This window comes from Carlito syrichta, unplaced genomic scaffold (assembly GCF_000164805.1).
Source record: "Carlito syrichta isolate Samal-C Ts95f unplaced genomic scaffold, Tarsius_syrichta-2.0.1 Scaffold305070, whole genome shotgun sequence".
NCBI classification, from domain to species: Eukaryota; Metazoa; Chordata; class Mammalia; order Primates; family Tarsiidae; genus Carlito; species Carlito syrichta.
Window position 1 is genome coordinate 319368 of NW_007249166.1, and position 22323 is coordinate 341690.

Below are 22323 nucleotides of genomic sequence, written 5' to 3' on the forward strand. Positions count from 1 at the left end.
AATGGCTGAGTAGTGTTCTATTGCATATATGTACCACATTTGCTTTATCCAGTCCACCATTGATGGGCACCTAGATTGGTTCCATGTTTTAGCTATTGCATATTGTGCTGTGATAAGCATACAAGTTCAGGTGTCTTTTTGGTAGAGTCGTTTATGCTCCTTTAGGTATATGCCCAGTAGTGGGGTTGCTTTGGTAAATCTATTTTTTAGTTATTTGAGAAATCTCAGAACTGCTTTCCACATCTTACATTCCCACCAACAGTGTACATGTGTTTCTTTTTCTCTACAACCTTGTCAACATCTGCTGTTTTTGATGAGAATTTTGGGGAGTTTTTTGTTTGTTTGTTTTGAGTTGGGATCTCAATCTGTTGTCCCAGCTGGTACAGTAGCACAGTCACAACTCACAACACCCTTGACCTCCTGGCTCAGACGATTCTTTCACCTCAGCCTCCTGAGTAGCTGGCACTACAGTCACATGCCACTATGTCCAGTTTATTTTTTGATTTTTTGTAGACATGAAGTCTCGCAATGTTGCCTAGGCTGGTCTTGGACTCCAGGGCTCAAGCAGTTGTCCTGCCTTTGATCTCCAAAACTGCTGTGATTATAGATGTGAGTCATTGCACCTGGCCTTGACTTTGTAATAACAGCCATTCAGACTGTCTTATATTCTATCATAGAAACACATCAACACATATGTCATGGTCAAAGGTCACTCACATCTCAGTTGGCCTCCATCTCCACTGCCCACTTTCCCCGTCCCAAATGCAGTTATTTTAACCTTGGGTGAGAGGCTGTCCCTGGTGCTACCCAGAGTGTCAGAACTCTGTCTTCATTGCCCTTTGTGATTCTGACTCTTTTCCAGGGCACTGATACAAGACTCCGAGCCTTAATGGACATGATGGGAGGAGTTCTAGAAGTCAAGAAGGAAGACATTTTGAGAATGGTGAGATTTCTGACCATCCTTGTGTAAGGTGGAAGGAGGCAGAAAAAGCTATTTAAATTTTATGACTTTTGTCCTATATGAACCCGAGTTTTAGAAATTCTACAGCAACAAAAATTACACCACCTTCTAGTACCTTATAAACATAACACATTAGGCAAATAAGAAATTTGAAGCTGCAGGTTTGCCTTCCAATTTAACAAGAAGCAAACAAATAAATGAACGAAAATAAGTATCCACAGTGGCTTTGGTCTGTACAGAAGGCAGGGATACTGCTTCATTTGTAATTTCCCAGATGTATCAGGAAACATTTTCTTTGATACTCAACATATGAGAGGGGACCCCACAAAAACCATAATTTATTTATTAAAAATTGTGTATTTGTTCTTACATGTTTATTTTTTTATTTTTATTTTTTTATTTTTTTTGAGTTGGAGTCTCACTCTGTCGCCCAGACTGGAGTGCAGTGGCCGCTCCCAGCCACCGCAGCCTCGACCTGCTGGGCTCTGGCGATCCTTCCGCCTCAGCCTTCCAAGTAGCTGGAATTACAGGCATGCGCTACCACGCCTGGCTGATTTTTTGATTTATTGTAGAGATGAGGTCTCGCTGCCCAGGCAGGTCTCGAATCCACTCACCTCAGCCTCCCAAAGGCGCGGGATTACAGGTTGAGCCACCGAGCCCGGCTTGTTCTTACATGTTTAAATTTAAGTCACCTTTCAAGCACTCTCTGTTTGATGTAATACACCTATCAATATGCTTTTTCCACACTCACGACAGTTTTTGAACTTATCAATTTTGATGCCTTTTAGTGCTTCTGTGTTTTTTGTTTCACCTCTTCCACATTGGCAAAATGTTTCCCTTTGGGGAATTTTCTCATCCAAGGAAACCAAAAAAAGTTTCCTTGGGTGACATTTGGGTGAATAGAGCGGATGGGGCATGGGGGTTGTGCCATTTTGGGCCAAAAACTGCTGAACACTCAGCACAGCATGGGCAGGTTATTTGTATAAGTAACCCATTATGAAACGGGCAAATGCATTGAAAGAATCTCCAAAAAAATTTTCACTGAAGCTGAATGCAGCCTCTCACAACAATGCTAGCTGGTACACCAATGCTGATGGGTTCCTAGAAGACTTACCTAGCAAGGGAAGCCTGTGCTACAAGGGGCCTGCCCTCCAAAAGATAATTCCAGGTTTTCTTGGGTTCCCGTCACAAGTGTTCCTGGAGCTCAGGTGTAGCTTTAGCTGTAAAGATAACAGCACACACTTCTGAGTTTATCATCTAAGAGTCTGGTTGTATCCTGTACTATCCCCCCTCACCTAAGTCACAGAAAAACAGTCATAACATTTAAAAAATATCTGTGGTCAAGGTGTCAGGTCATTGTCCTTGTCAACGTGAAGGATTATACCCTTTTAAAGGACTTTTTTTTTTTTAACTGGAATGATAAGTCTGAGTCTTTGCTGTGCTACCGCATGTATGTTTGAGCTAGAGTACATACTTTTCTTTCTATTTTTAGGTGATTCCTCAACCTGCTTTCATGGCAAAATCAGATGCTCTGTGGTCTGAAGAAGAAAGGAAACAATTCAGAGAGTATGAGAAAAAAGTCAGGGAGTTAAATGAAGAAAGAGATAAGTACAGAAAGGTCAGAAAAGCAAAGAATTAATATAACCTGCCATATCCAAGGTTTTGTTTCAATATGTTTTCAAATGTTCTTTATTTTTTCAGTACTTTAATAGCTTAAGGATAGTGTGTCAGTTTAAATTCTCAAGATAATTTAGAGAAGTAGGTGGAAATAAATTTAAGGAGTTAGAACAATTTAAAACAAAAGGAATATGTAGCAATGGTTTTTTGGGGGTTTTTTTTGAGTTGGAGTCTCACTCTGTCACCCAGACTGGAGTGCAGTGGCCGCTCCCGGCCACCGCAGCCTCGACCTGCTGGGCTCCGGCGATCCTTCCACCTTAGCCTTCCGAGTAGCTGGAATTACAGGCACGCGCTACCATGCCCGGCTGATTTTTTGATTTATTGTAGAGATGAGGTCTCGCTGCCCAGGCGGGTCTCGAACCTGCGGGCTCAGGCAATCCACTCACCTCAGCCTCCCAAAGGCGAGGGATTACAGGCTGAGCCACCGAGCCCGGCTTAGCAATGGTTTTTAAAGGTTCTTATTGATTTCAACGTTTCCCACAACATTATAACTCATTTGGTCCTTCATTCATTCTTCAAATGCTCAATGAACACCTATTATAGCATGTCTAAGCCAAAGCAAGATATTGTTCTAGATTGTTTATATTTGAATTTAGTGATAATTTGCTTGATTTGTTCTTCGTCTCAAGGAAAGGATTTGGAAAAGGTATTATACAATCAATGTAGCACATTCTTTACAATTCTAACTTGAGGTTTTTGCAATGCATTTCTGCCACTTTTATCTCCTTCCAGTTGCAAAGAAACAGTCTCACATTAAAATTGCTTATAATTACAGTGGGGATGTATAAGATGATGGTATGCAACCAAGTAACTAATATTTAGTCTTCTGTGGAGAAAATAAAATCATACTACTATTTGAGGTAGGACAGCTTGCCAGGTTGCTAGTGGCTATGTCTCATGAACAGCTTCTTTAAATCTGTCATTAATCTGTCTATGTATGTTTTTATTCACAGAAGTTCCCCACATCCCTTGCATTTTAACCTAAGATTGTACTTACCTAAAGTCAAAACCAGTAATACTGAAAAAAATGAAGATTTTTAAGGAGTAAGGACGTATAGATGTCAAAGGAATAGAGGGTGGTGACCTTTCAACTGCATTTACTCCCACAGTTTTGTTACATAAAATAGTCTCCCACCTGCACCCTCACTTTCTGGCTCCTTATTCATACTTACCTACTGAAACCCCAACCTCAATTAAATCTAGTACTCTGCCTTCTCTGTACCTGCACCCATGCAGTGGAAAAAGAAAAAAAACTATTGGCTGGTTTCTCTCTAAATTAATGATCTTAATCTCAGTTGGTGCTTAGGGTTGCTCAGCAGTGTTACTCCATTTTCCCCCTAGCTCAGCACTCTCACTCTGTAACCGAGGGTGGAGTGCAGTGGTGTGATTCCAGCTCATTGCAGCCTCAACCTCCTGGACTCAAGTGATCTTCCTATCTTAGTCTCCTCAGTAACTGGGGCTACTGATACATGCCACCATGCCTGGCTACTTTTTTTTTTCTTTTGTGGAGATGAGGTCTTTATGTTGCCCAGGCTGTTCTCAAACTCCTGGGCTCAAGTGATCCTCCTGCCACAGCTTCCCAAAGTGCTGAGATTACAGGTATGAGTCACTGTGCCTAGCCTACAGCCCATATTTAATTACCCTATGGTCCAAGTAATGTCCCTCATAGTTTTTTGTTGCTGTTAATCCAAAAGTCTAATTAATTGTACTTTGTTTTCTTTTCTTTTTCTTTTTTCTTTTGGTCTCCTTTAATCTAGAACAGTTCTACAGCTTTGTGTGCATGTGGGTTCCATGACATAGACTTTTAAAAAAAAAAATCGAGGCTAGTTGTTTTGGGGAATTCCTCAAGTTGCATTTGATTGTTTTCTCATTATTAGATTTAGGTAAATACTATGTCTTCAGTGCATTATATCAGAAGGTACCTGATGTCAGTTAGTCCCACTATTGGTGACATTAAATATTGTCATTAGTAAGGATGTGCTCTCCAGATTTCTTTATTATGCAAGTTCTCTTTCTCCTTTGTATTTAATGACAAATCTTTGGAGTGACATTTTGAGATTGTGTGACTCTCTGTTCATTCTGTCTTTTGGCATTTATTGATGACCCTTGCCTGAATCATTATTACAGTGAATGCAAAATGGTTCCTTTAGTTTTTATCATTTGTTCTATATTTATTAGTATTATTCTTCAAAGAAGAGCTTTCTCTCTGCCTTACCCCAGTCCCACTCTTTCTTAAAAATATTATTTTTAAAACATAATGTATTTTAATCCAGTACTGTCAATATTCTTTCTGATGTTCAAAGTTTTTCGAACTTCTTCAAGTTGTCATCTGTGTCCTTTTCACATATTCTTGTCAGTTTTTGAGCATTTTCTCCATTTCTAACACAAGATGTTCTGGGCATCTAAAATCAGGTTTTGCTTTGTTTGTTTGTTTGTTTGTGTAAATCCCTGATTCCTTCTACTGGGAATTATTATTCAGAGACCAAAATATGGGCACTAGATGTGCTCAATTGCTATAAGGGTAGTGAGTCATTACCATTAGCTCATTTCAGTGAACAGAACTGAAATCCACCCCCCCAACACACACACATGCACACACAGTTGCCTCCAGTTCCAATTTACAAGCACAGGATTATTTCTCTTTCCTTCATTTAATATTTAGATTTCCTTTTTCAATGAAAACTCTAGTTCAAGATATTAAAAAAATTTACTCATTTGCTCATTCCTACAGTATACATAAAATACCCCTATCAAAAACAAGTTTAGTGAGTGGATTGCCTGAGCCCGAGGGTTCGAGACCCGCCTGGGCAACTTGGCGAGACCTCATCTCTACAATAAATCAAAAAATTAGCTGGGTGTGGTAGCGCGCGCCTGTAGTTCCAGCAACTTGGAAGGCTGAGGCGGAAGGATGGCCGGAGCCCAGCAGGTCGAGGCTGCGGTGGCTGGGAGTGGCCACTGCACTCCACTCTGGGCGACAGAGTCAGACTCCAACTCAAAAAAAAAAAAAAAAAAGTTTACTTCATCAATTTTAAGATTTCCTTTTATCTTTTTTTGTCTTAGGATTTGTCCCACAGAGAGTATACCACCAGCATATTATACTGAGAAATGTTTGGACTAATTATTTTTCTCTCTTTCTGTATGGATGTTATTAGTTTGCTATAGAGTTAAGTTCTTTAAGCCAGCTGTCCCCAACCTTTTTGGCATCAGGGACCGGTTTTGTGGAAGATAGTTTTTCCATGGAGCTGAGAGTGGGATAGGGATGGTTTCAGTATGATTCAAGAATGATTACATTTATTGTGCGCTTTATTTATACTATTATTACATTGTAATATATAATGAAATAATTATACAACTCACCATAATGCAGAATCAGTAGGAGCCCTGAGCTCGTTTTCCTGTAACTAGATGGTCTCATCGGGGGTGATGGGAGACAGTGACACCTGAAGTGTGTTGCTTATGTCCATTCTACTCCATAATCTCGTTTTGGTTGCTATCACTGCAAAACAACAACAACAACAAAAATCCCTGCTTTGCAAAGATAGGCTATTGGAAATGGAAGCTGGCTTTTTGGTGCTTTTGTGGCAATCTCGGAATATTCTGTCTTGACTTTACTCCAGAATATATGGAGATTTGAAATTGTCTGATACATACTTTTAAGGCCATCGTCATTTGCGATCTCGAGCAGTTGATCTTCTTCTATCATGGACAAAGTCGATTTACCCACCTGGCATATTCACAAATGGGTTGTGGATCCATTCCTTCCCAGTTAAGGGTCTTTTGTGATTGGAAAGTAATTCTCAAAGTCTTTTGAAAGCTGAGATAGGTGATCATGCATCAGCTGGTATAAAGGAAGCCCTGGCTCAGTCTCTTTCAAAATCTCCGCTAATGTTTGAAACATGTCAAAAATCCCAATGTTCGCTCATCGTTCCCATAATTCTAGTTTGGCTTTGAATATAGCCACTTTGTCTGCTGACTTGAACACAGTTGTTCTCCCCTAAAGTGACAGATTGAGTTCATTGAGCAGGTTGAAATTGTGACACAAGTAAACAAATTTTGCAACGCATTCTGTGTCACTGAAGCTGGTGAATACGGTTTTTCTAAAAGAAATCTCTGGAGCAAAACTTGTAATTCAAAAACTCTGGTCAGTGATCTATCTTTAGAAAGCCATCTCACTTCCATGTATGAGAGAATATACATGTCCTCACAGAGCTGCATGAACAGATATGAGTTAAGGCATGTACTTTAATGTGTTTGATCATTTTAACTGCATCCTGTAAAATGTTGTTAAGTTCAGGTGACATTTTTCGGTTAGCCAGCATTTCTCTTTCAACGACACAGTGTGTAGACTCACTTTCAGAAGCAACCTCTTTAACCCAAGTAGTGAAACCAAAAAGCTGCGCATTTATGGCAGCCAATCCATCCGTGCGTATACCGACATAAAATGACCAATTCAGTTTTGCTGATATGTAATCATTCAAAGATTTGAATAGCTCTGCAGCTGTGGTATTGGTTGGCAACAAAAGTGTATATAACATATTCTCCTGCACATCCTCTTGAAAAATATATCATGCAAAAACTAGCACCGTTGCCTTGTTGTCAATATTTGTAGACTCGTCAACCTGGATTGTGTGCCATGGTGACTTATTAATCCTCTCTAACAATTGTGCATCCATATCATCTGCTAGTTCATTAATTCGCACATGCCACCTTTTGAACTGCAGCTTCTCCTAAAAGTTAATGACTAAAATGTCCTTAGCAGCAGACAGGACCAACTCTTCATCAATAGTAAAGCACTTCTTAAGCTTTAGCAATGTGGTTAGTCACTTAGAATAATGCTCTCAGTGCAGACATATTTAATGAAGTGATGGCCTTCAATAATTGCTTCTGTTCTTTGTGTTAACATTTTTTTCTTTTGAAAAACTCCAAAGCCTTGTCTTTTAATGCAGGGTGCTTGGTCTCCATGTGGCTAAGCAGTTTTGAAGGTTGAATAGTCAGTCACCACATATTATACAGAGCAGGCTTCGAGAATGTGAATCACTTGTTGCAATGAACCTGTAATTTAAGTAGGAGTCTTGGCATTCTCTTTTAAATGCAACTTTCTTTTTGTTGTTAGAGTCTTCTGCTGTCTCATCATTGGGTTTTTCCCCTTTTCAAAGAAGCTCTCTATAGTGATATCTGGTTTTTACTCATTTTGTCTAGGGTTAGCTTGTGGATTTACCAAAAACTATGTCTGAAACAAGTGCACAGTGCAGGAAAGAGATGTGGATGAAAGTGGTAAATAAAATAATGAGTGGGCCATGTGCAGACTAAATAAGAGTCAGATCCTGACTTAAAGCTTGCCACAAGATGCAGCTGTGCAATTGAAGTGCATCAACTCATGTGCCACTCACTGATAGGGTTTTCAGTCAGCAAGCAATTGTTATTATGATCTTTGTGCGGTGAAACATTACTGCTAATATTAATCTATATTTACAGTCACTCCCCAGCACAGCATCACCACTGTAGCTCCACCTCAGATCATCAGGTATTAGACAGTCATAAGGAGTGCACAACCTAGATCCCTCGCATGCACAGTTGACAATAGGGTTTGCGCTCCTATAAGAATCTAATTAATTTCTGCTGATCTGACGGGTGGAGCTCAGGCGGTAGTGCGAACAAAGGGGAGTGACTATAAATGCAGATGAAACTTCAGTCCACAACTCACTTCCTGCTGTGCAGCCTGTTTCCTAACAGGTCACAGACCTGTACCAGTCCATGCGTGGAGGTTGGGGACCCCTAGTGGTGTTCTTACTTAAAGAAGAGGCTAGTATGTCTTCTGATTTTATGATTTTCTTTTATTTCAGCATTACTCTTAATTTCCACATCTTCCTTCTTCCCTTTTACCCCCAAGTCTCCAAGGGGTACCTCCCTCTTTCAAGCTGCTTTTTTCTCCACAGGAGCAGTACTCTGAAACCGCAATTCTGCCCTTCCAACTCCCTACTTTTTGATTTCCCAGTAGCTTCTCTTGTGACATCTCTACAGCTACTCCCCTAATCCAAATTACTGTCACATTTCCCCAGATTTATTACCTTAGTTTTACTACAGGCACCCACCCCAATCCCTGTAATCCCAACAAATTTCATCTCCTATCACTCTGTTCTTTGTTAACTGTTCCAGGTTCCCTTGAATTCCTTGCTGTTCCTCAGACACCCAGCAAACTCTTTACTAAACACCCACAGCTCATTCTTGCTTCAGGGTCTTAGCATGCTGTATCTTCTGCCTAGAGTGTTCTTCCCCCATGTAGATATATGACTTGATTTATCACCTCTTTGGGATCTCTACGCAATTGTCACCTCATCTTTCTAAATATGGTGGAGATCTCTCTCCCATTCCACCCAGTCCTGTTCTGTGTCCCCCTTACCCTACTCTATGGTTCTCCATATGTGGGAAATGAGGACAATTTTTTTTTTTTTTTTTTTGAGTTGGAGTCTTACTCTGTCGCCCAGACTAGAGTGCAGTGGCCGCTCCCAGCCACCGCAGCCTCGCCCTCCTGGGCTCTGGTGATCCTTCCGCCTCAGCCTTCCAAGTAACTGGAACTACAGGCGTGCGCTACCACACCCTGCTAATTTTTTGATTTATTGTAGAGATGAGGTCTCGCTGCCCAGGCGGGTCTCAAACCCACGGGCTCAGGCAATCCACTCACCTCAGCCTCCCAAAGGCGCGGGATTACAGGCTGAGCCACCGAGCCCGGCTAGAGGACAACTTTTTTAAGTCTTGTTACAATACGATGTGGAGACTCAGGGATCAGAGGAGTGAAGTAGTTTCTTTTAACACCGATTTTTGAAGAATGGGTGCCTCTGGTGAGCAGGCACACTGAGGTAGTTATAGTGAGTGTATTTATGTTTTAAAGTGTAAGTCTTTTGTTTGGTTTTTTATTGGCAGGGTATCGTAGAGATTATTTTGGGGATGTAATCTAAATTATATGTTTGATTGGTTTAGAGAAGTTATTTATTTTATATATATGACGTTTGATTGGATTTTGTTGATTTTTAAAAAGTCTGTCAAAAAGGCATGAAGAACCAGGAAGTGAAATATTTAGACATTATTTTGAAAATAAATCATTATTTTGTTTTTTGTAATTTCCCCTTCTCTTCTTTTAAGGACTTTTAATTTTATTTTTATTATAAGTTAGATTTGTCTCAAATTTTTTAAATAGTTTTTTTATTCTTTTTAAAAAGATTCAATTTGGTTTTGATTATCATGAGATTATTATGGGTATAATTTATGGGCATTTGTTTAATGATGGCAGTTTTTATAAGTTTTGCAGTTAAATTTTTAACAGAGAATTATGTAATAATTTATGGTTATTAATATGTTTGTTATGATTATGAGGGAAGTTAAGATTGGCATTATTATTTTTTATTTTTTAAATAATTTAAATTAATTTGAATTAATTTTTTAATTGATCTGTAAAAGCATTACTAATTTTAGAATTTTTAGTGAATTTATTAGTCAGAGTAGTTAGTCTTTGTAATGTTTTGGTGATAATTTTATTAGGAGTAGTGTTATTTGGAATAAAAGTGTAATTTACAAAATATAGTCTTTTTTTGTTAATATTATTTAATTTTTTAAAGTCAAGTGTTTAATTATGTTTAGTTATTTTTAATAGTATTTTTGGTATAGTTGATAAATTTTTTTTGATTATAATAAATATAATTGATTTAATTTATATTTCTGTTAATGGTAGGTTATTAGAGGGGTATAGATTTAAATACTGTGACTATTTGGCTTTTAGTTTTAAATGTTGAAGACCTTTCAGGGAATTTTTATGCCATTAATGTATATATTAGGGTCAAATGATTTTTGTAATGATCTTTTGTTTTTATTTTGGTGTTGAATTTTTGAGTTGGAGTGAAATGTCAAGGTGAATGGTATGGTTAATTGAATCAAATAATAGGTTTTAGTCTATTTGGGTGGTAATAGGTCTTTAAGTGTTTTTTTAAAAATAGTTTCATTATCTATCTAGCTGGGGGATATTAAAGTTAGAGTAGTTGTTTTAATGTATTTTTGAGATATTTAGGATGTGAATATAAGTTTGTAGCTGTAGTTGTCTTATGGGAGTAGTGAATTTTTTTTTTTTTTATCTAGAGAGATATGAAGAGTAGCTTAATTTTTTTTATAGAAAAGAAAGGGATTATTTTTGGGTCTGGTTTTTGTAAGATAGGGTAAAGTAAGGATAGACTTGTAAGTCTTATTTTTTTAGGTATTTTTATCTTGGTATAGGGCTAATATACAATTTATTTTTATAGGATCTGTGTCTCAGTCAATGGAAAATGGCACCATTTGAGTTTGTGGTCATTTTGTAGTATATGTATAGTAATTATTCTTATTTAGAATAATTGTAAATTTTATTTATTTTCTTTAAGTATTTGTTTTTTTAATCTGTTTTAATTTTCATAGCTTGTTTTAAATCTTTAATTTTAATTATGATTTATGGGATCATTATTAGGATTATGTAATAATCTTTAGGGTTTGAGGTTGGTTTTGATGTATTTGAAGTTTTATTTTTAATTTTAAAAAGGGTTTAATTTCTTCAGGGGAATCTTGTTTTGTAATAATAGTTTTTAATTTATAGACCTGGGGCATCATTTTAGGTTTTTTATTTAAAGTAGTAGGATTATTAACAGTTAAAAGTATAGAGTTGTATTTTAGATTTTAATTATTAATAGTTAAAAGTATTTTTAATAGTTAAAAGTATTCAATTTTAGATTTTGGTATTTTAGGTTTTTTATTTAAAGTAGTCGGATTATTAACAGTTAAAATATAGAGTTGTATTTTAGATTTTAATTATTAATAGTTAAAAGTATTATTAATAGTTAAAAGTATTCTATTTTAGATTTTGGTAGGTTTTTGGTGGAATGTCTCTAAATAAATGTATTTTGGTTTTTAGGGGTTTCATTATATTTTAAAGAGTTGTCTATTTTTGGAATTGAGTAGTTTATTATATATTGTTTTATTTAGGGAAGTGGTTTAGGTGGGTCTTTGGAAGTCTGTTATTAAAATATTTTAAAGGGAAATTATCTTTGTCTAGGTTTGGATTGGGATAAAGGTGTTTATTTGACTGAGATAATTGTCTCTGATTTTTTAAGTTTTTGTAAGGTAGAATTTGATATGTATTAAATTTTATAGTTGGGGTGATGAGGTCTTAATTATATTAATTATCAAATTAGTGTGAAAATGATATGGGGTACTTTTTATTATTTGTATATTGGTGATTTATTAAGTTATCATAACAATGTTTTCTATAGACAATGGTGAATTAAGCATTTTGTTTGTTTTTCTTGAGAATGTCTTTAAGGGAAGAAATAGTCTTACGGCTGTTTAGGATTAAGAGGACCTTGACATAAATGTCGAATAAAGTAGATAGAACAATTAAAGTAGTTAATATGGGTACAGTTATAAGGAGTATATTAGGGACATTTATGGAGGTTAAGACTTAAAGTTAATTTTTATTTTTAGAGGCTTTATTTAAAAGACTTTTTATTTTTTTATTGAAGTTTTGGTTGTTGTTTTTTAACTCAAGTGTGGTGTGAATATCTCTTTTTTGTAGTTTTTTTAATTTAATCTATATTTTTAATTTTGATATTGTGGGGTACAGCTAAGGGTTAGGTATACAAATATGCTTCATTCAGGTCCCCTTGTTGATAACTGGTGTCTCCCAGTCTCTAGACAGATGTTTACTACCATTAGTCCCATCCCCCCCCTTAGTTTCCCAACACTGTCATCATTTTCTTATAGTAGTGTATTGGATAATCAAGGTCCACTATATGAGTGAGAATATGTGGTACTCAGATCTTTGTTTCTGTGAGAGGTCACTTAGTATTATAGACTCTAGCTTCATCCAGGTTGCTGCAAAATTCATGATTTTGTTCTTTTTTATGGCTGCATAGTATTCCATCGTGTATATGTACCACATTTTTTTTATCCAGTCCTCTTTTGATGGACAGCGTGGTTGGTTCCAGGTTCTAGCTATTGTGAACAATGCTGCAATGAACATATTCGTGTGCAGGTATCTTTTTTATAGAGTGATTTGAGTTCTTCAGGGTATATTCCCAGTAGGGGGATTGCAGGTCATATGGGAGGTTGATGTTTAGAGCTTTTAGGAATCGCCACACTGCTTTCCACAGAGGTTGCACTAGTTTACACTCCCACCAACAGTGTAGAAGTGTTCCCTTTTCGCCATATCCTCTCCAGCAGCTGTTATTTTTTGAGTTGTTGATAATTGCCATTCTGACTGGAGTTAGGTGTTATCTCAGTGTGGTTTTGATTTGCATCTCCCTGATGATTCATGAGGTTGAACATTTCTTCATGTGTTTGTTGGCTGCTTGGATGTCTTCCTTTGTGAAGTGTCTGTTCATATCTTTTGCCCACTTTATAATGGGGTTGTTTATTTTTTTTCTTTTCAGCACGTTTGAGTTCCTTGTAGATCCAGGATGTTAAGCCTTTGTCAGACCTGGAGTTGGCAAATACTTTTTCCCAGTCTGTAGGCTGTCTTCCTGCTCTCTTGATGGTTTCTTTGGCTTTGCAGAAGTTTGTCAGTTTAATGAGGTCCCACTTGTCTATCTTGTCCCTTATGGCCTGTGGGTTTCGAGTTTTGTTCAGGAATTGGATGCCAGTTCCAATTTCCATGAGGGTATGTCCTTCATTTTCTAAGGTTCTTATGGTTTGAGGTTTTATATTTAGGTCTCTGATCCATTTGGAGTTAATTTTTGTGTATGGGGATAGATAGGGGTCCTGTTTCAATCTTCTGCATGTGGTCAGCCAGTTTTCCCAGCACCATTTACTGAATAGGTTCTCCTCTCCCCAGTGGTAGGTGGTGGAGGCTTTGTCGAAGATGAGTTGGTTGAGAAATTGAGGTCTTGCCTCTGGAATCTCAATTCTATTCCATTGGTCTATATGCCTGTTCCTATACCAATACCAAGCTGTTTTGATGATTGTAGCTTTATAGTAAAGTTTGAAGTCGGGTAATGTGATACGACCTGCTTTGTTTTTTTTGCTGAGGATTGTTTTGGTTATTCTTGGTTGTTTGTGTGTCCATATGAATTCCTGTGTTGTTTTTTCTAGGTCTGAGAAGAATGTTGCTGGTAATTTGATAGGTATTGCATTGAATCTGTAGATTGCCTTAGGTAAGATGGACATCTTCACAATGTTGATTCTTCCAGTTCATGAGCATGGGATATTTTTCCACTTGTTTGTGTCATCTTTGATTTCTTTGAGCAGAGTTTTGTAGTTTTCATTGTAAAGGTCTTTCACGTCTCTGGTTAGGAAGATGCCAGGGTATTTCATTTTTTTTGTGGCTAATGTGAATGGAACTGTGCTTCTTATTTGGGTTTCTGTTTGTTTATTATTGGTGTAAATAAATGTGATTGTCTTTGCACATTTATTTTATATCCTGAGACTTTGCCAAAGGCCTTTATCAGTGTAAGGAGGTTTTTGACAGATTCTCTTGGGTTTTCCAGGTATACTATCATGTCATCTACAAAGAGAGATAATTTGACTTCCTCTTTTCCTATTTGGATACCCCTGATTGCCTTGTCTTCTCTGATCGCTCTAGCCAGGACTTCCGGTACTATATTGAACAGGAGGGGTGAGAGTGGGCATCCTTGTCTTGTTTCAGTTTTCAGGGGAAATGGTTCCAATTTTTGTCCGTTTAGGAGTATGCTGGCTGTGGGTGTCTCGTAGATGGCTTTTACTACTTTGAGGTATGTTCCCTGTATGCCTAGATGTTCGAGGGTTTTTATCAAGAAAGGGTGCTGGATTTTATCAAAAGCTTTTTCTGCATCTAATGATATAATCATGTGGTTTTTGTTTTGACATCTGTTGATGTATTTAATTACATTTATTGTTTTGTGAATGTTGAACCAGCCTTGCGTCCCAGGGATGAAGCCTACTTGGTCATAATGGATGATTTTTGAGATGTGTTGTTGAATCCGGTTTGCTAGGATCTTGTTGAGAATTTTGGCATCTATATTCATCAAAGATATTGGCCTATAGTTCTCTTTTTTTGTTGGATTTTTACCTGGCTTGGGTATCGATGTGATGTTAGCTTCATAAAATGATTTGGGGAGGGTTCCATCTTTCTCAATCGCCTGAAATAGCTTCAGTAGGATTGGAATCATTTCCTCCTTAAATGTCTTGTAGAATTCTGCTGGAAAGCCATCTGGTCCGGGGCTTTTTTTGGTAGGTAGTTTTCTTATTACATAGTCAATTTCCTTGATTGTTATTGGTCTATTTAGGGTCTCAATTTCTTCTTGTTTCAACCTAGGCAGGTTGTGTGATGACAGAAAGTCCTCCATTTCCTTGAGGTTTTCAAGTTTGTTTCCATACAAGTGTACATAGTAGTCTCTGATGATCTTTTGTATTTCTTCAGGGTCAGATGTGACTTCATCTTTTGTGTTTCTGATTGTGCTTATTTGGGTTTTTTCTTTCTTTTTTTTTGGTCAGTCTAGCTAGGGGACCATCGATCTTGTTTATCCTTTCGAAGAACCAGCTTTTTGTTTTATTGATTTTTTGTATTGTCTTTTTGTCTTCTATGTCCTGGATTTGGGCTTTTATTTTGGTGATCTGGATTCTTCTGCTGAAATTAGGGTTTTTGTGATCTTGCTTTTCCAGATTCCTTAGGTGGCTTGTTAGTCTATTAATTTGTGCTCCTTCCATTTTCTTCATGTGTGTTTGTAGGGATATAAAATTCCCCTCTTACTACAGCTTTTAAGGCGTCCCAGAGATTTTGGTAAGATATTTCTTCATATTCATTTGTTTCCAAGTATCTTTTGATCTCCGTTTTGATTTCATCATTGATCCAGGAGTTGTTTATCATCATGCTGTTTAGTGTCCATGTCTTTGTGGGTTTTGGGGGGACCTTGTTGGTGTCAATGTTTATTTTTATTCCACTGTGGTCTGAGAAGGTACATGGTAGAATTTCTGTCTTTTTATATTTGCTTATGCTTAATTTATGACCAAGTATGTGGTCGATCTTGGAATACATCCCGTGCGGTGATGAGTAGAATGTGTATTCTCTGGTCTTTGGATGTAGTGTTCTGTAGATATCAATTAAGTCCATTTGGTCCAGAGTCACATTGAGGTTCCGAATCTCGTTGTTGATTTTTTGTCCTGATGATCTGTCGAGGGTTGTGAGTGGGGTATTAAAGTCCCCAGTTATGATTATGTTAGAATCAATATCTTTCTTTAGTTTTCCTAGGAGTTGCTTTGTAAAAGTTGGTGTACCTATGTTAGGTGCATATATGTTTAGGATAGATATTTCTTATTGATGGAGGGAGACTTTTATCATTATTTAGTGGCCCTCTGTATCTTTTTTAATTTTTGATAGCTTAAATGGTATTTTGTCTGAAATTAGGATCACGACTCCTCCTTTCTTTTGTGTTCTATTCGCCTGGAAATTTGTTTCCCATCCTCTTACTTTGAGTCTGTGCGTGTCCTTTCTAGTGAGATGGGTCTCTTGAAGGCAGTATATTGTTGCCTGGTGATCTTTTATCCATTTTGCCATTCTATGGCTTTTCAGTGGTGCATTTAGTCCATTCACATTCAGGCTAATTATTGAAATGTGAGAGTTCATCCCTAACATACAGTTCTTTTATAGTTGTTCTTCCACTTGGTTTATTGTCTTCCTTTTGTTTGGGGGGTTGGTTCACATGTATTTTATTCTTTTTCCTGTACTCTTGTGAAAAATGTTGCTCTTTTTTTTCCCCTTTTCTTCTGTGTTTAGTACTTTCTTAAGTGTTTCATGTAGAGGTGGTTTGGTGGCAGCGTAAGTTCTTAGGGATTGGATATCTGGGAAAGATTTTAATTCTCCCTCGCTGATGAAGCTTAATCTGGCAGGGTAGGTTATTCTTGGTTGAAATTGTTTATCTTTTAGGACTTTGAAGATATGGCTCCAAGCTCTCCTAGCCTGCAGGGTTTCTGTAGATAAATCTGCTGCTATTCTAATTGGTTTTCCATGGTAGGTAATCTGACCTTTTTCTCTTGCTGCCTTTAGGATTTTTTCTTTTATGCCTACTTTGTTTAGGCAAATTATTATGTGTCTAGGAGTTGGTTTTCTCATTTGTTGTCTTGCAGGGGTTCTCTGGATCTCTTGTGTTTGAGTTTTTGCATCATTGATTAGATAAGGGAAGTTTTCTTGAATGATCTCATGGAAGGTTTGTTCCAATGTGGTCTCTGTCTCTCTTTCTGCCTCAGGTAGACCAATCACTCTTAGGTTAGGCCTCTTGAGATAATCGCTCATCTCTTGAAGGGTTTTTTCTGTCTTTTTGAGCTTGTTTTCTGTGTTCTTAAGAGTTTGGGTTATTTCTATATTTTGGTCCTCAAGCTCTGAGATTCTTTCTTCTGCTTGTGTAATTCTGCTTTCTGTGCTTATCAGTTTATTGTTTATTTCATTCACAGTATTCTTTATTAGTGTTATCTCAGATATCAGCTCCCTTCTAGTTTCTTCTTGAGTCTCCTCAATTCTTTTTAATCTCTCCATTAATGTCTTGATGTCTAGGGTTGTATTTTGAGACCATTCAGTTGTTTGCATTCCAAAGTCAGTTTTCTCAGTGTCTGCTCTTCCAGGAGTCTGGGAAGGACGCATGTTCTTCTTCTGGTTTTTCTTCATTTGTGTAGATTTTTCTCTCTGGTCCCTTAGTGGATCAAGTTCCTGAGATCTAATCTCCAGCCTCTCTCCTCTGTTTCTGTTGCAAGCTTGTTGCTTGGAAGGTCTGTGACACTAGTCTCTATTCAGTGTAGGGGAGGGGCTTTGTCTCCTGTTAATGATGTCACCGTGGGAACCGAGGTGGAGGCTCTGCTAGGTGGGCGGGGCGATGCGATGTAAATATGCCTTGAAAATGGTGGAGGTGGTGTACTTTCACTTTTAGGGGGCTCCTGTGGGTCTCTAGGCAGGACCAGCTGCACAGCTGGGTGTTGGATCTGGAGTGCCTCTAGCTGGCTGGGGTGGAGGACAGGGTCCAGCGTTTTCTTCTCTGGAACTGGAAGCCTGCGATTGGCACCTTACGCCAGCTTGGGGTTCTGCCCCCTTGCACAGGCTTGTGGTCGCACACACTGAGTGCCTCAGCCAGGGTGGCCTGGGGCTTCCGATCTCCAGAGCTCCAGAGGGCAGGTGGTGGCTCTGGGTCCCTCCCAGGGCACTTTAGCCAGAAATGGGACTGGTATCTCTAAGGGGTGGGTGCTCAGAGCCTCCCTACGTGACCAGCTTCTCGCTGGGTGCTGGTCGTGATGGGGGATGGAGCTGGAGTCTGGGATTTGGAATTCCCCAGCCGCTGGAATCACATATAGTGGAGCAGATGGCGGCAATGTCTGGCCCCGCGTGGGACCAAAAGTCTCCAAGCCTCGTACCACTGCAGCTGGAGGTGGGCGGGGGGGGGGTGCAGGAAGAAAAGTAATAGTCTTTTTGGGAAACTCACATTCAGAGAATCTCAGGGATCCATCTATGCGGTGGCCATCTTGCTTCCCCTCCACTCTTGTTTTATTGTAGTCTCAGTGGTCAGGAGTATTTGATAGGTTCTTTTTTAATTTGGTTGAAGTTTAGGGGTTTTTTAAAGGTCTTAATTAGTATTTAATCTTTTGGCTAGAAATGGTGAATTGTGAATTTAAGAGGAGGAGTTTAAGTAAGAAGTCTTTTTAATTTAAGGGAAGATAGGGTATAGGAAATGGCTAATATATATATTTTAATTGATTTTGGGTTTTTAGGGTTGGTAAATCTGTGGTTTTTTAAAAATATGGTAATTTATATAATAATTTACAAGATGATAAATGTAAGTCTCTTTAAGGAACTGTTGATTTTAAGGAGAGTTATAGGGAGGCATTTAACTCAAGGCAATTTTGTTTTTAATATTAGTTTAATTTTGTGTGTTTTTAGAATCTGGGTTATTTGTTTTATTTTTTTTGAGGATGACAGATGTCAGGGTGTATGAAAGTTTCATTGTATTTGGAGTGTTTTTATTGTGATGTAATATTTTCAAGGTGAAGTGACTTATTGTTTGATTTAATATTTTTTATGTTAAATCTAGGGATTATTTATCTTAAGAGTTTTAAAATAGATCTTGTTGTAGTTTTTGTCATTGGGTAGGCCACTATCTATCTAGTAAGATGGTCAATAATTGTTAATAAATATTTAAGCTTTTTAATCTCGAGCATTTTAGTGAAATTGATTTGAATATTTTGGAAGAGTCTTAATTTCAGAGGTTTTTTTAAAAAGTGATTTTTGATTATTTTTTATGTATTTTTGACAGATTATATATTTTTTACAGATTTGTTTAGACATAGTATAAATAATTATATATTTATAAGTTTTTAAGAGTGTGTTATGTATTGTTTGGGCTCTCTAATGGTTTTTCTTGTGTAATATAGTTATTAGTTTTTTAATAATTGGTTTCTTAATTTTTTTATGAGGGAGACTCTTTTTTTGTTGTTTAGAGTAGTCTTTAATTTTTTGTTTCTTTTTTAGTAAAATGTGGTTTTATAGTAATTATAGGCAGGTTGGGGTAAGATTTAGGAGTTTAATTTTGTCTTTGAAGGAATTTTTTATGACTATTGATGTGTTATAGTTATTTCAGTGGAGGTAGTAAACTTTTCAAGACTTGTTTAATTAATTTTTATGGACTAATTTTTAAAAATTATTTATAAGTTCTCTTTAGATTTTTTTTAGGGTACGGACTATCTTATAACTATATTTAGAGTCTGTATAGATAGTACTTTTTTATTTGTAGGTAATTTTAGGGTTAGTTTAAGAGTATATAATCTATAAGTTTGTGTAGACCATTGATTAGGTAACTTTTAATAAATAGATAATTTATTTTTATTAATAATTGTATAGTTATTGTCTTTTATTTTTAATTATTTTAGAAGGTCTATTTATAAATAAACTAACACTTTTATAGAGTGGTTTTTTTTTGTTTAAGATTTAATCTGGTTTTGGTTTGGAATTTAATAATATCTAGAAAGTTAAGACTTAATGTATTTTGATTTTTTTTGGCCTTTAGGAAACTTGATAAATTTATATAAGAATTTTTGGTTAATATTACATTAACTCTTTTTAATAATATTGTCTCATATTTTAAAGTTTGGGAATCAGTTAGTCAATGGCCAGCCCTTTGACTTAGGATAGTCTGATCCTGATGAGGAATATTGATCTGAATTTTTTTGAAAGCTAATTTTTGACTTTTTTAAATTAGCAAAGTAGTAGTTGTGATAGTCCGAACATATTTTGGCCAGTCTCTGGACATAGGATTTAATAATTTAGACATAAAGGCTATTGACTGTTTTTTCCCACCTCAATTCTGGGTATTTTAGTGGATGTTTTCTAATTGGTTGTTATAAATAAATGGAAAGGTTTTTTTTTTTGTTTTTTTTAAGAGAAGGAAGGGCAAGGACAGGGGCTGTAATTAGGGCCTGTTTTAATTTTTTTAATGTTTGTATTTTTTTTAGTCTATTAGAAGTAATTTGGTGTTTTAAAAAATAATTTTGAATATGAATCTTTAGTTTTAGTTGTATATGAATCAATTTATAGTCTATAACAGTCTACTAGACTTAGGAATTTTTTTAGTTTTTTCTGTTTGGGGTCTAGGATAGTTAATTATTTGGGGTTTTTTTACGGCTAATTTTTTGTTTGTATTGATTAAGTATCTAAGGTACTTAATTTTTTGTTATATAAATTTTAGTTTATCTTTGGAGACCCTTAATTTTTGTTGTCTCAGAAAATTAAGTAAATCTATAGTCTTTTTAGAAATCTGAGTTTGTTTTTTAATCATTTATATATTGTGAAAGTTGAGTGTCGAACAAAGGCAGAAACCTTTCTAAGACAGTTTTTAAAATTTGACTGAATAAGTTGGGAGATTTGGTGAAAACCTGTGGTAATATAGTCTAGTGGTATTGTTGTCATTTTTTTATTTATAGGATTTTTTTATTTGAAGGCAAAGAGGTATCTATTTTGGAGGGTTAGTGGGCAGACCTAAAAGGCATCTTTGAGGTCTTTCATATTAAACCATTTATGTTTATAAGGGATCTTATTAAGGAGATTATAGAGATTTGTAATTATAGGATGTCAAGTTTGAATTATTGGATTTATTGCTCCTAGATCTTGTATTAATTGATGGGATCTATCAGGTTCTTTTGTTGTAAGTATTGTAGTATTGTACGGTGACATATAGGGTTTTAAAAGTTCATAAGATTTTTAATTATTGGTTGGAGACCTTTTTTTAAGGAAATAAGATTTTTTTAATAGACATTTTATTTGACTGTTTTAAAGAGATTTGAATAGGGGAAATTTGTAGGTCTCCCTATTTTTTAAAAAATCTATATCTTAGGTCTAATTTTTTTTTTTCTTTTGTGAGATATGTCATTAGGACCTTAATTTGATTTTGTTTTATTTTCATATTAAAACTCAGTTGGATAATCAGGTCTGTATTTAGGAGATTTGTTTTTGTTTTGGGGACAAATAAAAATGACTTTGTCATTGTTTTAGTTTTAGTTTCTATAATTATGGGTTTAAATATGGGAATCTGAAATTTTTCTTTTTTTATTTTGGAGAACAGAAGTTTTTTTGGTAAAAATTTAACTTTTGGGGAGTTGGAAGATTAGGGAGGAGTGGGTTGTCTCAGTATTAACTAGGAAGATAGTGTCTTTTCATTAAGCCCAACCTTCAAATTTATCAAGGGTTTTTGGTGGGGTCTGATAAAGGGGAACCCCTGACCTTTTTATTTTGTATTTAATGTCATGAGGTAAACTAATTTTTTTTTTCATGGTCTTTTCTGTATTACTTTTTTAAAAAATCTGTCTTTTTTGATATGTCATTTTTGTCTAAGGGGGTCTCCTACTCCTTTTTAAACTTTTTAAAATAGTGTTTATCATTATCTTGGCCTTTTAAAAAAAATCTTAAAAATAAACATCTTTTGTGTTTTTCTTAGTAATGGTTTAACAGGCCTTTTATAATATTATTTTAATTTTTATAATTTTTTTGGTAATATATTTTGGTATAAAATTAACTTTTTTTAATACATATTTTTTATTTTAAAATCGTGGGGTACAGTTAAGGGTTAGGCATACACATATTCATTGTGCAGGTACCCTTGTTGATGAGGTGTGCCCCTCTCTGTCCTCAGACAGCTATTGACTACCATTAATCCCACCTCCCTTCCCCTCCCTACCCACCATAGTTTCCCACCACTGTCAATCCTTTTCTTATAGTATTACGATAGTTGTTCAAGGTCCACTTACGAGTGAGAACATGTGACACTCAGATCTTTGTTTCTGTGAGAGATCACTCAGTATTATAAATTCTAATTCCATCCAGGTTGCTGCAAAATTCATGATTTTGCTCTTTTTTATGGCTGCGTAATATTCCATTGTGTATATGTACCACATTTTTAAAATCCAGTCCTCTTTTGATGGACAGCATGGTTGGTTCCATGATCTTGCTATTGTGAACAATGCTGCAATAAACATATGTGTGCAGGTACCTTTTTTATAGAGTGATTTGAGTTCTTCAGGGTGTATTCCCAGTGGGATTGCGGGTTCATGTGGAAGGTCAATTTTTAGAGCTTTTAGGAATCACCACACTGATTTCCACAGAGGTTGCACTAGTTTGCACTCCCACCAACAGTGTAGAAGTGTTCTCTTTTCACCACACCCTCTCCAGC

General features: G+C 36.3%; 1 protein-coding gene across 1 annotated transcript in view; it reads left to right on the forward strand.

The window, feature by feature from the left end:
- The window catches only part of CFAP43 (cilia and flagella associated protein 43), a 136255-nt gene that overhangs the window by 81492 nt on the left and 32440 nt on the right, over positions 1-22323 (forward strand). The window contains exons 26-27 of the mRNA XM_008061089.2: positions 863-943; positions 2454-2579. Coding sequence (XP_008059280.1) covers positions 863-943; positions 2454-2579 — 207 coding nt within the window. The remainder of the gene's footprint in view (positions 1-862; positions 944-2453; positions 2580-22323) is intronic.